The sequence below is a fragment of the Miscanthus floridulus genome, chromosome 1 (assembly GCF_019320115.1).
Source record: "Miscanthus floridulus cultivar M001 chromosome 1, ASM1932011v1, whole genome shotgun sequence".
NCBI lineage: Eukaryota > Viridiplantae > Streptophyta > Magnoliopsida > Poales > Poaceae > Miscanthus > Miscanthus floridulus.
Window position 1 is genome coordinate 55,332,767 of NC_089580.1, and position 14,605 is coordinate 55,347,371.

General features: G+C 49.6%; 1 protein-coding gene across 1 annotated transcript; it reads left to right on the plus strand.

The window, feature by feature from the left end:
- Positions 1 to 10,031: 10,031 nt before the first annotated feature.
- On the plus strand, positions 10,032 to 12,396 carry LOC136484321 (AAA-ATPase At2g46620-like). The gene has a single exon (XM_066481573.1). The coding sequence runs from the start codon at positions 10,294 to 10,296 to the stop codon at positions 11,857 to 11,859; it is 1,566 nt and encodes a 521-aa protein (XP_066337670.1). The 5' UTR covers positions 10,032 to 10,293; the 3' UTR covers positions 11,860 to 12,396.
- The last annotated feature ends 2,209 nt before the right edge of the window (positions 12,397 to 14,605 follow it).

A 14,605-nucleotide genomic window follows, 5' to 3' on the forward strand; every position in this document is an offset into this window, starting at 1 on the left:
TCGATAGAATAAAGAGTCAGTTCACTGACTCTTCAAAGACATATGCTACCCAGCTGATAAAGCAGCTGACGACAGAGAGTTACTCTAAAAATGGTGACATAAGAGAGTTCACGATGCGTCGTCGAAATTATGGCACTGTCGTTTAGGTTATATTTCGAGGGAAAAAATAGAAAGACTAGTTAAGAATAATATTCTTCCTCCATTAGAGCTCTCATATTTAGAACAATGCAGAGAATGCATAAAAGAAAAGTATATAAAGAAAATTAAGAAAGATGTCAAACGAAGCGCGGGAATTTTACAGATTATTCACACAGACATCTGTGGTCAGTTTCCTGTAAAGAGTGTGGATGGTAATGATTCGTTCATAACATTCACAGATGATTACTTCTGTTATGTCTATATTTATCCAATCAAAGAAAGAACAGAAGCATTGGATAAGTGTAGATATTTAAGGCAAAAGTTGAAAACCAACGCAATTTAAAAATTAAGATAGTCAGGTCCGACCGTGGGGTGGAGTACTACGGTCGGCATACCCCATATGGCCAAGTTCCTAGACCTTTTGCAAGGTTCTTACAAGAGAATGAAATAGTAGTCTAGTATTCTACACCGGGCGAATCTCAGTAGAATGGAGTAGCTGAAAGATGTAATCGTATCCTGATGGATATGGTGCATAGTATGATAAATTACTCTACCTTACAGTTGAGCCTATGGATGGAGGCGTTAAAAACCGTCATTCATATTCTCAATAGAGTACCAAGTAAGTCGGTGCCCAAAACACCGTATGAGTTATGGACAGGAAGAGTACCCTCACTAAACCACTTACGTGTGGGGGGGAGTCCTACTGAGGCTAAAGTATTTAACCCAAACATTGGGAAGCTAGATCCTAAAATAGTAAGTTGCCATTTCATTGGCTACCCAGAAAAGTCAAAAGATTTTTGTCTCTACTGTCCAGATAGACATACAAAGTTTGTGGAAACGAGACACGCTGTCTTCCTAGAGGATGAAATGATGAAGGGGAGCATGGTAGCTCGAGAAATTGATCTTAAAGAGAAGCAGGTGTATGTGCCCACTCCGATGATTCATGAGCTATTTTCTCACTACCTGCTGTCGCTGCACCAACAGAACAAGATACTGTAGTGCCAGCCCCTGTTGTTATTCCGCCTGTGGCAACAATGAATGACGATGAGGAACCTGTTCTTCAGGATTCTATAGAACCTATTGTCACACATGAGGGGGAGCAACAACAGCCGCAAAACATAAGATGTGCCAAATATGGAGGCCCCTAGAAGGTCTTAAAGAGTTAGAAAATCAACTATTCCTGCTGACTATGAAGTATATAACACTGAGGAATTTCAAATGGAGGATGATCTCACCTCGTTTGAAGAAGCCATGAGAAGTGATCATTTATCAAAGTGGCTTGAGGCCATGGAAGATGAAATAAAATCTATAAATGCCATTAAAGTTTGAGACTTGAAAATAATTCCTAAAAGAGCCAAAACAGTAGGCTCAAAATGGGTCTACAAAACAAAACTTGACTCTCAAGGGAATATAGAGAGATGACTTGTGGCAAAAGGCTTTACGTAAAGAGAAGGGATTAATTACAATGATACATTTTTTCTAGTCTCATTTAAGGATTCCTTCAGTATCATAATGGCATTAGTGGCATATTACGATTTAGAATTACATCAGATGGATCTAAAGACGGCATTTCTCAACGGGGACTTGGAGAAAAATATTTACATGGCACAATCGAAATGTTTTGTCATGGAAGGAAAAGAACGAATGTGATATTGCCTAAAGAAATCCATTTATGGATTAAAACAAGCTTCAAGACAGTGATACTTGAAGTTTGATCAGACAATAATGAATTTTTAGGTTTTAAAGAGAATGTAGAGGACAATTGTGTCTATGTAAAGTTTAAGAATGAGAAGTTTATCTTCCCTGTCCTGTATGTGGATGATATCTTACTTGCTAGTAGTGATGTCAGTCTACTACTGGAGACAAAGAAGTTTTTATCCTCAAAATTTGATATGAAAGATCTTGGTGAAGCTTCGTTCGTTCGTTCTAGGGATCGAGATTCACCGAGATAGAAGTGAAGGGGTATTAGGAGTATCACAAAAGGCATACATAGAAAATATCTTAAAGAAATTCTGTATGCACAAATGTAGTCTCTCACCTGCTCCTATAGTCAAGGGCGACAGATATGAGGATTTTCAATACCCCAGGAACCAATATGAGATCGATCAAATAAAAGTGGTTCCATATGCTTCAGCTGTCGGAAGCTTGCAATATGCTCAAGTATGTACGCGCACTGACTTGACATTTGTTACCGGGTTACTTGGCAGATTCTAGAGCAATCCTGGAATAGAACACTGAAAAGTGGTAAAGAAAGTCTTGTGTTATTTGCAAGGAATGAAAGGCCTCATAATGACGTATAGAAGATCTGATTCACTCCATATAGTGGGATATTCAGATTCTGATTATGCGGGAGATGATAGAAAATCCACGTCTGTATATGTATTCACTCTCGCAGGGGGAGCTATTTCATGGAAAAACTCAAAGCAAACCGTCACTACATCATCCACAATGTATGACGGTTTGTAGCGTGTTATGAGGCAACGGGGCAGGTGAACTAGCTAAAGAAGTTCATATCCGGTTTGAAGGTGGTTGACGACATCTATAGACCACTTAAGTTATACTGCGATAATAATCCGACAGTACAGTATGCTCACAACAATAAGTCAAGTGGTGCTGCCAAACATATTGACATAAAGTATTATGTTGTGAAAGATAAAGTCCAGGATCAAGTCATAAGTCTTGAGCATATAGTACCGAAAAGATGCTCGCGGATCCGCTTACAAAAGGCTTACCACCCAACGTGTTCAGAGAACATGTAGCAGGCATGGGTTTAAGGGAAAGCCTATAATTCCTGGGCAAAAAAGGCACAAAGTTAAGTATCCATTTCAGAACAGAGTGGTGTGTTGTAGCTGTTAAATCTATCGACAATTGACCGTGACGATAAAACATGCTCTATGCGCCAATCTGTAATGGAATGAACAAAAGTAAATATTGAAATTAAAAGATGGTATTGAGATCAAGGGGGAGAATGTTAGTTGATCTCAACCAATAGACCAAACGGCCTATTAGGCTCTTGGATCTGCGCCCTGATCGGGGGCGCCCAACATTAATATGGTTGGTGGACCCCTGTCGCACAGCACTATAAAGAGGGGTGTGGGGACCAGGGCTCGGATGACGAGGTTGACTGGAGCCGCTGTAACCACCCACAGAGAAACCTAATCCGATCTAAAGTGAATGCTGCCAGCGACGGGAACATCCACCAACTCTGTCGTCACCTCTACATCGCCCCCTTGCAGTGTCACCACCGGGCCACTGGACCTTGCCTCCTCTCCACCGCGCCGAGCTCCCTCGACAACGGCGTCCACACTGGCGTCCTCGAGACTGCGGCGCAACTGCGTCAGGACAAACTAGAGAAACCCTAAAGTAAGATGCTTACCCCGATCTATGATTTAGAGGCACCGCTGTGATCTAACGTTCACGAGTTCACGTTAGGTGTAATAAGCCGGAATCAAAGATTTTGAGCACCGAGAGGGCTCCAATTCCCTCTCGGCTCTCGCACTGACCGGCCGGCCGTCCAGTGTTGGAATTCCCCGATGTCCCATTCAGGTGAGCACGTCCGGATAAAGACTAGGAGGCAGCGACGTGAGATTGGCCAACGCCAACACAGAGAGCTGCCTTTACAAGCCAGTAACGACGCCCCATGGGCCATGGTTGCAATTGCATCAGCGTCACCTCACTGACCAATATTGTTGAGCGGCGGCCGGCGAGGCGGGCGTTTGTGCAGTTAGGTCTGATGCACGAGCATGACGCAGCTCCTCCTCCTCGATCTCAGCTGATCCCAATTATCACATGCGATTACGCGATGCCAACGCATGATGAGCAATTCTACGGGGTCTTTATGCAGAATAGCTTATGACAATTAGCACGCTTGGCTCTGATGGATTGGAGGGAGCGCTTTTTACCTGCAGTTGCTATCTGCCCATGTGTCATCACCATCACCGTTCTGTTCCTAGCGGTGAAGCCATTCTTTAGATGGCTGAGGCTGAAGCTTTTGCAGTTTTGCCTCTAATTAATATCCTTTGCTTTTGCCTGAGGCTGAAGCCATTCATTTATATGGCTTCTTCAGAATATACTAGTACTACATTTGCAGCTAATCAGCGGCCTTGTTTTTATAGTCTGTGGCATGGCATCTACTATCAGCGGGCCACACCTACACCGTCCCAATTTAAATACACGTCTAGAATTCAAATGGGCAAAAAACTGTAGCTGGTAAATTACAATTCTACCCCTGAAAAGTGCAGCTGTTGTCACTGAAACAATGTTGATTGACGCAAGAGAATAAAGCCAACAACAGTATACAGTAGAAATGTGTGGCCACAATTTCACCGGCACATCAACAGACAAAAAAGCAACAGTGGATGGACTGAATGTGTGGAGGAGACTATGCTACACTTCCTGCATTTTCTTTTTTTTAATCGAACTTTTATTCCCTCGGACGAAGTGCAGACTACCGATACCAGTACACTGCTGCGCTTCAGATGCATTGTGTCTACTCCCTCAATCCCTCTTTCATTGTCGTTGTGGTAGTGAATTTTAATGTCCACATTCACAGCCCCTGCCATGCATTTGGACAGACAAAGTGTCCATGTTCACAGAGATTCAGCCGTACCTCCTAAGACGCCAAAACGATGGTCAAATGGGAACGGAGGGAGTATTTATTTTGGGAAATTTTTTGAATTGTAAACGTGCAGTTATTACGGGACAGAGGGAGCACGTGACCCAATATTCTGCCTATTCTGTATGCCTGGTCACATTTCCTTCAGTGGCTTATCACTCGTTTTGATTCTTCAATAGCTTTGCAGTTGAGGACTTCTACCAATTGTATTAGGCCTGGTTTAGTTTTCAAAAATTTTCATCCCAAACTATCACATCGAATTTTGCGGCACATATATGGAGTATTAAATATAGACGAAAAAAACTAATTGCACAGTTTAGTTGGAAATCATGAGACGAATGTTTTAAGACTAATTAGTCCATGATTAGCCATAAGCAGGGGCGGATCCAACAATGGGGCGGGGGGCTCGAGCCCCCCTACCCATACCGGAGCAGTGGAACCCCTGTGGAGCCCCCATAAATTTTTAGGCAAAGTTCTATAGTGTAGGAGGGCTGAGACTTAAGATCGAGCAGCAGTGTTGTTCAGCCCCCCCTGAAATATTTCCTGGATCCGCAGCTGGCCATAAGTGCTACAGTGCTAACATACGCTAATAATGGATTAATTATGCTTAATAAATTCGTCTCGCAGTTTCTAGGCGAGCTATGTAATTAGTTTTTTTATTAGTATCCGAAAAACCCTTCCGACATCCTCGAAACATCCGATGTGACATTCAAAAAAATTTATTTCGCAAACTAAACACAGCCTTAGTCATCGTGGCCAATATTTTATTCAATTTGGTCTGCTCTTCCATTCTCCTGATGACAAATTTGTCGATTTCTTAACCTCTAAGGTTCAAAGGTTCGCTTCTTCTGAAGAAAAATAACTGCAGAGACAGTTACCTACCACGGTGTCATCACTGAACATTTACTGTGCAAGAATTGACGGTTCTTCACACAGGTCATGCTAATCCACTCGTCAGGGCGGGTTTGTAGGTCGTGTTGAGCAAATCTCAGGTGACAAAAAAGCATGGGTTCAGCTGAGAGCTGACACTTTCCTGTGTTGTCCAAATTCAATTCCAGCTGCAAAGCTTGCTCTGTTTTGCTGGAGAAACCTGTCGAAAGCAACACGACCTGTGGTCCTGCACATTAGTGCTAATGGAATCGATGCTATAGTAGGAGTATTGTCTTTTCCAAAAAAAAAATCCAGTGCAAGATTCACATGAACAGAAAGACACGGAATTGCTTGCAGATCAAAATCCGCGTGCTACTATAATGGCAAAGTTTCTTCTTCATTAAGTTAAACATTTATTTTCTTTTCTTCCCGTCCCTAGTTACGAAGTCTAGCCAATATGAACAGAAACGGCATAATGTTTTGGTGGGTTGCAAAAGAAATGCAATTTTTTCATGGCACAAAACATACGGAACATATTCGGCAACAACTTCACCTTTCGGTGTGTAATAAGCATATATTATTTCGTTCGTGCACACACATTTTTTTTTCTGTCGATTTTTATCAGCATCTAGCCTTTTCTTGTGTGGCCCTAGCCCAGCCCAGGAACAGGGGATCGATTAAACGCAGCACACGTACCGCCGACCAAAAAAATTATATTCTCGAGGGAAAATGTATGTGCTGGTACTGGTAAACGATCGGCGCCGCATCGCTAGCTAATGCATCTCACTGTCTCAGAATCAAGGGCATGAGAATATCCTTGTCCTCCACGGCTCGATAAGAACTTGTGTGCCACCCTGCCTAAATTCTGAAACCGATGGAGAACTGTTCATCGTTTTCGTACTAAAACCTGCGACGTCGACGCCGCGGCCGGATCTTTGGACAAAGCAGATTATTCCACAAGTCTCGCTGCTGCAGGTCTCTTCCACACCTTCGCTACGGATGGCGACCGGAGCTTATATAACAATAGCCATATGGAGAGTTTGCTCAAGGATGCAAACCACTAGAAGTCTCCCTAACGCCTTTCCTTCTGTTCCGTTGTTGTTTGGGTTTCTATCCACTTCCTCTGTGGTTCTATACCTGCACTATGGGATCTCCTAAGATCATATAGTTGCATTGTGTAAGCCGTTCTTTCGGCCTCTTTCTTCTTAATGAAAAACACGTGAAGTCACGGTCGTAAAAAAAACCACTAGAAGTCTTGCTAGTTTTGCGTATTCTTCTCCATAATGAAACCTCGCACATGGGCCATATGGCCTAAGAAACGGGAAAACTTAGGTTAGCAGCTCCTGATTCTTGTGGGCATAACTTACTAGGGTAAGCAAAACAAGGCCAAATTTGCAGGCACGCGTGTAGCGCAGTGGCTTGGCTCTGGTGGTGGGAGCTGGCCGGCCGGGGTTCGAACCTCGGTTCTGCACCGCTTGCACGAAGCAAGCAAAATTATTTCCTGTGCAGGTCCTGGACACTTGCGTGGCACTACAATGGGACTACGACGTGCCTGTCGTCTACGAGGCTCGTGTGGCTTCGGTGATCTTCAGAAGGACATTTGAGGTGTATATGTTGTAGCTTCTAGGGGTGTGTGTGGTGGTGTGAGTGTGTGGTGTTGAGTATAAATACTATAACTTGTACACTAGAAGTCCAAGTTAAAAAAAAAAAAACAAGGCCAAATTTTCTTTCAAACGAAGCCATTAAAAAAAGGTTGGATGATTTGTTTCGCTCCCACAAGTCAAGTATGTGTGCGAATCGTTTGAGTTGGTGGGTGCGTTTCATTCGCCGCGGCATCTTGGAGAAATTTGGCATGTTGACTGGCAAACACGCGGCACGCGTATGTAGGTTTGTATTGACCGCATAGAACTATCTAATTCTAATCTACTGGTACAATGCTCAGCTCAGCACTGCCACTGGACGCCGGCCAGTCCCCACAAGCAGCGTTTGGACTTTGGAGTGGCAGAAAGAGGTAGCACTAGCAGGAGTGCTACGAAGGAACGAACAGTGGAAACGACCGAACCGCTCCGCCGGTCGAGCAGGACGGGACGGCCTTCGAGAATCAGAGACCATACCGCTGGCCGAACATGTCCCGCCTCGATTCGGCCGTCCAGCGCCGGTCCCTCTCGCCCGTCATGGGCTTGCGCTCTGGCGGCGAAAATTCTCCCGGAAGCGAGGTCGAAAGCGACCGGGGATCCCCCAGACGTGGCAGGCCGCCGTGGTTCCGCAGCAGCGCGCAGCCAACGACAGCGAGCCTGGGCGCGGACACGACGCGGGGTCCCATCCGCCGGCTCCGACCACACGTTTCGGGCCTTCGCTTCGCCCGCGCCGCGCCGTCCGTATCCCGAGCCCCCCGGTGCCCGCGCCAACCAAGCGAAGATGCGCGCGCGCTTCCCCCACTTCTCCGGACCAGCACGCACCAGGCACTCAGGCAGAGGCCACCACGCCGGCCGCGCCAGGGCTCGTGCGCACCTCGCGTTTACGCAGCTGCTTCCTCCTGTCCTGTCCTGGCCTGGCCCGCGCACGCTTGGCCAAGACTGTGCGAGATCGATGCAGGTGGTCAATGGGTACAAGGGGAAAGAGGGTGTTGGGTGACAGCGATCGGATGTGCAACGGCAACCGGCCGGATAACGCTGTTCCATGTCATGGCTCGGGTTTATCGAAGCCACGGAGACCAGGTGTTAACACGCCTGCTTAGATACACCTAACACCAGTTAGGCGTGACCGCTTTCATAGCGTAGCGTGCCACGCCTCCTCCGAAACAAAGCTTACCAGGCCGGTTTGTCGCTGGGGAAGAAACACGTCGGCGACTTTTTCAGTTGAGGTGGCACGTGCTGTGACCATTGCCACGGTCTAATCAAGTCAGCGATAGGGTTCAGGTGGCGCGCAATGGAAGAATACCCGGACCTGATGGCTGGGCGAGGAAATTAGTTCAAAGAACGCTTCCTTTTTCTTAATTCCATGGCTGTTTTTACTAGTTGCGATGCACTTCTTAAGTGTGTGTTCTCGAACAAAAAAGTTCCTAAAATAACTGGTTTGCAGTTTGACGCCGAGATTTAAGTGCATTATCAAACTTTTTTCCTCCTTTTGCCGAGACTTGTTTTTGCAAATATAATACCCACTATAGTACGTGAGCCCAGTGGAGAGAACGACGTGATCATCACAAAGAAAACCAGGCGGGGGAATCAGAAAACTGCCAGTTGAGGAAGCAAACTTGGTCGAAGATTGTTTTTTGAAGGGAGGTTGACGTCTGTTGTAATGTCCATTGTATTATTTGCAGTCTCCAGCCTTGTGCCATTAACGTGAATTATATAGCTTGTTTTTACGCATAGCATATTGCTGAAGAATGATCCATGCATCTCTACGATGATTGACGGAGACTTTTGGAAATCAAAGTACTTGACTGTTTCTTTCACCGTTTATTTATGTCAAAAAAAATTGGGCGGATCAAAGTCAGAGATGATATAGCTCTTCAGGGCTGCAAGAGATGAAGAAGAGGGACGTGGATAACACTAGCTAATCATTGGATATTACAATCTATCTACAACGGGTGCGGTGCTGTTCTGAGCCCGCGTAGCACAATATGCTGAGGAAATTGGCCTTAGCCAGAAGGCAGAAGCATCTTATGTTTCGATGGTAAAAGCGAACGGAACGACATGAAACAAGCTGACATGACAGGTCACGGCATACGATGCGGTGGTACGCCGTACGCGTCCTAATCAGTATATCCAGTAGGAGTAAGTACGTACGTATCTTGTTTAAACGCCCTTCCAAAAGGACTGTTAGGGCAAGTGTGGAGCCTTTCCATTCGGTTGCTGATAGACTTAGAATCGTATCGCATCAAATCAGACCGAAGCAACAACGATGATTTGGTATCCCAGCTCTTAATCTGGCAAATCTCCGGTAACAGCTAGCTCTGCCGTATGTGGCTGTATGTATGGATGTATGCCAGGCGACACGTTTCACTGGCAAGTTGTTAACCACACGGCACGTCCAATCCACACGAGTCCGGAGTTCGTACCAAGGTTCCAAATCAGAATATACCGCCGATCCGATGAGCCGATAAACTCGAAGAATCCATCTCTTCTTATCTTAAGTACTAACACGCAAACGCTGTCCTAAAAACTGACGGGAAGGCCCTCGAGATTTTTGTGGCATTGGCACGTAGCAAGTTGAGGAACTCGTCAGCCACCACCAGTGAGGTGTGTGACCTGTTCGGCTGGTCCAACCACCGAACGCCTCCGCCACTCCTGCACCGGTGCACCCGGACACGAACCACATCGACGAGTCCAAACGATTCCAAACCACTGGAAAGCCATGGCGATGCCGATGCCGACCGAGGAAACCACACGAATCCACCTCGGCCTTCTTTGACCCCGCGCACGCCACGCCACGCCGCACGACGAGTTCCCCTTTCCCCGTCTCGAGAGACGCCGTCTCGGGAGGACCTGGGCGCCCTTAAAAGTTAAAACCCAACCCCCTCCAACATTCCGATCTCCTCTCCCCTCTACTCTTGCCCGCCGAAACAGACGAACCGACGTGACCGGATCAAAAGCAGGAGGCAGCAACTGCCAACGGCGGGTTCCGTTCGCTACGGAGTAGGGAAGGGAAGGCCGGTGGCGCGCGCCGCGATGGGGCCGGACGGCGGCGTCGTCGGCGGAGGGGTGATCGGGGCCCTGGTCTACGGGGCGCTGGCGGTGGTGGCGCTGCGGCTGGTGCTGTCGTACAAGTCGGCGGCGCACGCGCTGCGGCGGGCGTGGCGGTGGGCGGACGAGTGGGCGCAGGCGTACCAGTACTACGAGGTGCCGCGCCTCGCCGGGGACGGCGGCGGCGCGGAGAATCCGCTGTTCCGGAAGGCGGCTGCGTATGTGGCGTCGCTGCCGTCGCTCGAGGACGCGGACGCCGCCTGCGTGCTGTCGTCGGCGGCCAAGAGCAACGACTTCGCGCTGCAGCTGGGGCCCGGCCACACCGCGCGGGACGCGTTCCTGGGCGCGCGCCTCGCGTGGACCAACGCCGGGGACGGCCGCGGCCTCGTGCTGCGCGTGCGCCGCCACGACCGGACACGCGTGCTGCGGCCCTACCTGCAGCACATCGAGTCCGTCGCCGACGAGATGGAGGCGCGACGCCGCGAGCTGCGGCTCTACGCCAACGCCACCGGCGATTGCGCGCCGCGGTGGACGTCCGCGCCCTTCACCCACCCGGCCACGCTCGACACGGTGGCCATGGACCCGGACCTCAAGGCCCGCGTCCGCGCCGACCTGGAGAGCTTCCTCAAGGGCCGCGCGTACTACCACCGCCTCGGCCGCGTCTGGCGCAGGAGCTACCTGCTCTACGGCGCTCCCGGCACGGGCAAGTCCACGTTCGCCGCTGCGATGGCGAGGTTCCTGGGATACGACGTCTACGACATCGACCTGTCCCGCGGCGGCTGCGACGACCTCCGCGCCCTGCTTCTGGACACCACCCCGCGGTCGCTCATCCTCGTGGAGGACCTCGACCGCTACCTGCGCGGCGGCAACGGCGACGGCGAGACGGCGGCGGCGAGGACTGCGCGTGTGCTCAGCTTCATGGACGGGCTCTCCTCCTGCTGCGGCGAGGAGCGCGTGATGGTGTTCACCATGAGCAGAGGCAAGGACGGCGTGGACCCGGCCGTGCTGCGGCCGGGCCGGCTTGACGTGCACATCCACTTCACCATGTGCGACTTCGAGGGATTCAAGGCGCTGGCAAGCAACTACCTGGGGCTCAAGGACCACAAGCTGTACCCGCAGGTGGAGGAGGGGTTCCACGCCGGCGCCCGCCTCAGCCCCGCCGAGCTCGGCGAGATCATGCTCGCCAACCGCGGGTCCACGAGCCGCGCGCTCCGCACCGTCATCAGCGCGCTGCAGCACGTGGCGCCGTCACCGTCGTCAGCGCAGCCGCAGCGGACCAGCACCGCGGCGCGGCCGCCGAGGCTGACCTCGAGATGGTCCGGGCACCTCGACGGGGCGAGCGCTGCGGCGTCGGAGGAGGCCAACGCGGCGGAACAGTCGCCGCGGGGCGGGGGAGGTTTCGCCAAGGACGCGCCGATCAGGGAGATCAAGAAGCTGTACGGTCTGATCAAGTACAGGAGCCGCAAGGACGCCGGCGTCGTGCCGGTGGACGACAGCGCGGCGTCGCCGAACGGGCGGGGCAGCGACGTTAGCTCCGAGAAGGACCGGTGATTAGTTATTTGGGCTTTGTTCTTTTCTTTTTCCGTTTTCACTTTTGATAATGATTTCTAAGTACAAATTTCATGTTTATTCGAAATGTGGGGGGTGTACATTGTAAGTAATCTTGTAGCAGTAGTAGGGGCTTTCTTTGTTACTCCAGAAACCGTGTTCATCTGAAACGCATCCAATTGTGCGGCAGTAAACAAGGTCACGCAATGTTCATAGGTAACGGCATACTCGCAATTTCGCAGACGTGACATCTGAATTGCGGGCATGAGCCCAAATGACATTTTGGTGACATCTTACGAAATACTCAGGTGCAATAGAACAGCAAATTCTCAACAACGATTAACAACCAGGACAGTATTAGATTGATTGAAGTTAAAAGTGTATCGTTACAAAGTCAAAGATCTTTGTAACAAAGACATAGCGATTCTGGTTCGCGCTTAAAATATGGCGGGACACGCGCGATTACGAGGTGCTAAACAATGCGATGAAGCAAAGACATCCATCCATTATTTAAAAAGTGTTTGCGCTTAGCCATTATTTAAAAAGTGTTTTCTTCGAGCTAACGATGTGCCTGCCAGGCACTTGTTTGCTGCATGTTGTTATTGTTGTTGCACGTACTCCTCCAGCTTATTATCTGTGCCGTTTGGAGGAATGCTCACTTATTATTTGGTTCACAAGAGCGTGCAGTTGGCACTTAGCACAGCACAGCTAGTTCCAAAGGTGTGGGAGCAAGGATCATCCGCCGCCGCGCAGGCACAGCCGCACAGCACAGATGTCCTATCGCTGTTCCAGCTTTGCAAGATGAACTGGACGGGGGTTGGAAGAGAGGAGGACAGTGGGCGTGGCCTCTGCTTCACCGGATGGGTGCCTGTCTGCCTGCTCATCGACTTCATCGTCCTTCAATCGGTGCGGTCGCATGACTCCTACCATCCCAATTCTTATCAGATTTCTGAGTCCCTGTGTTGAATGATTGATTTTTTTTACCATTTTCCTACGATCCGGTGTTGACAAACTGCTACTCCTGCTGACATATGAATTGTCGTATACTCCTACTGCTAGTATTCTAACGCAAGATTTCAACGTCTACGGCCTTATCCGAGGACTTGAATTAACATAAGAAACACCATAATTTCCGTCACCACACCTCACACCTGAACTCAGCACAGCAAAGCCAAAGGTCACAGTCACGGTCGTGTGTGTCAAGGACGGACACGGGCCCGGCAAGTCTGTGCCGTGAAACGGAAGCAATTCTAGGCCACGGCGGCGTTCTCCTGTCCGAAAGTTTTTGCGAGCACGGAAGGGAAGGGGGGCTCCGGTGCTAGACTTTTGGGGAACCCGTTGCCATGATGTGCAGACAAGACAAAAGGCCGCCTTCCGTGTGAAGCTGAAGCTATGATCGTCCCCAGCACAGAATGGTCCAGCCTGCGCCTGCGGCCCGATTAGCAGCCCGACAGCGTGATTGGTTTTCTTGCCCCCTGACCCTGAGTCTTAGCTCGCCAAATCGTCATCATCGTGTTCCCCGGCCGAAAACACAAGGGCAGCCCGACGGCGAATTAGCTAGGGCGGGGCATCGAGGACAGGCCATCTCAAAGCCACCGAGACCGCTTGCCATGGTCACGCAGAGCTCTCCCCGAAACAAGCCAATACGTGAGGTAAGAACAATTAAGCTTGAGTCTTTTTTGTTTTTGTTTTTGTTTTGTTTACAAAGCGGTTGGCCATTCACGAAGACAATTAAGCTTCGGCAATCGGCATGGACTGTACCGGTGCATATCCATCCACGAGACGAGAAGAAGAATGCAGGTGCGGAGCCACACAGCAATCGACTTGGAGTACTGACAAGCGCTGTACACTTCCGAGGCTTTTCCTCCACCTCCCGTCGTCGGTCAGCTTTCAGGGTCAGGGCCCGCCTGGCTGCCTTTGCCATCCATGCCACGCCATTGCCATGCAGGAGACGATGCATGCAGCAGTCAGCAGGGCAGAGCGGCAGAGCCTGACAGCCTGTGATGGACGATGATGCCAAGTTTAATGATTGCGCTGCAGAGATGTGCGTACAGTACCCTGGGCCTGGCCTGGCGTGATGCGACAGATGTGTCACGGATATCGACGATTTCCCTGGCGCAGAGCTCAGCTCAGCTGCCGCTGCCGGACCGGAACGGCCGAACGGGAATGGTATCGGCTCGGCTGGGCCAGGTGGATGATCCCTTCGAGAATCACGCTTCGGTGCACTTGAGAGTTCTGAGACTAAACCCGAAACAGGTGGAACTTGCAGCGGGGCTAAATTGTTCAGGAAAACCAATGCACATGTACATTTTTTTTTGCAAGTTGCTGGTGCAAATGCTTTGTATTTGTGCAATATATATCTACAAAACAATATACTTTTGAGCTTTGTATAAAGAATACTAGTAGTTTCTCCATATAATATAACCTAGTTAGTGAACAAATCAAGGACTTGAGAGTAGACAAGGTGGGTGGGGGGCGGCCAGCACCCAGTTTGGCCTCTGAGAGGCTCCGCCAGTGGGCGTGGAAGCTCCTTCGGCCTTCGGCATGGGTCTCGTCGAAACGGCTGATACGGACGGCGTCACGATTCAATCCAGTTTCTATTGTACGTATTGTTACTAGTGCATCACGTGTGCCCTCGCGCGGCGTCGGACACTTAGTTGGAAATGCAATCATAGATCTAAACAGTGGTGCCTGAACATGATATGAGATGCTATATCTGATAGCAGACCTCTCAAAGGAAAGCAATACA

Bases quoted from the DNA above. Each gene is read 5' to 3' on its own strand.
- LOC136484321 (XM_066481573.1), top strand. From the start codon at position 10,294: ATGGGGCCGGACGGCGGCGTCGTCGGCGGAGGGGTGATCGGGGCCCTG.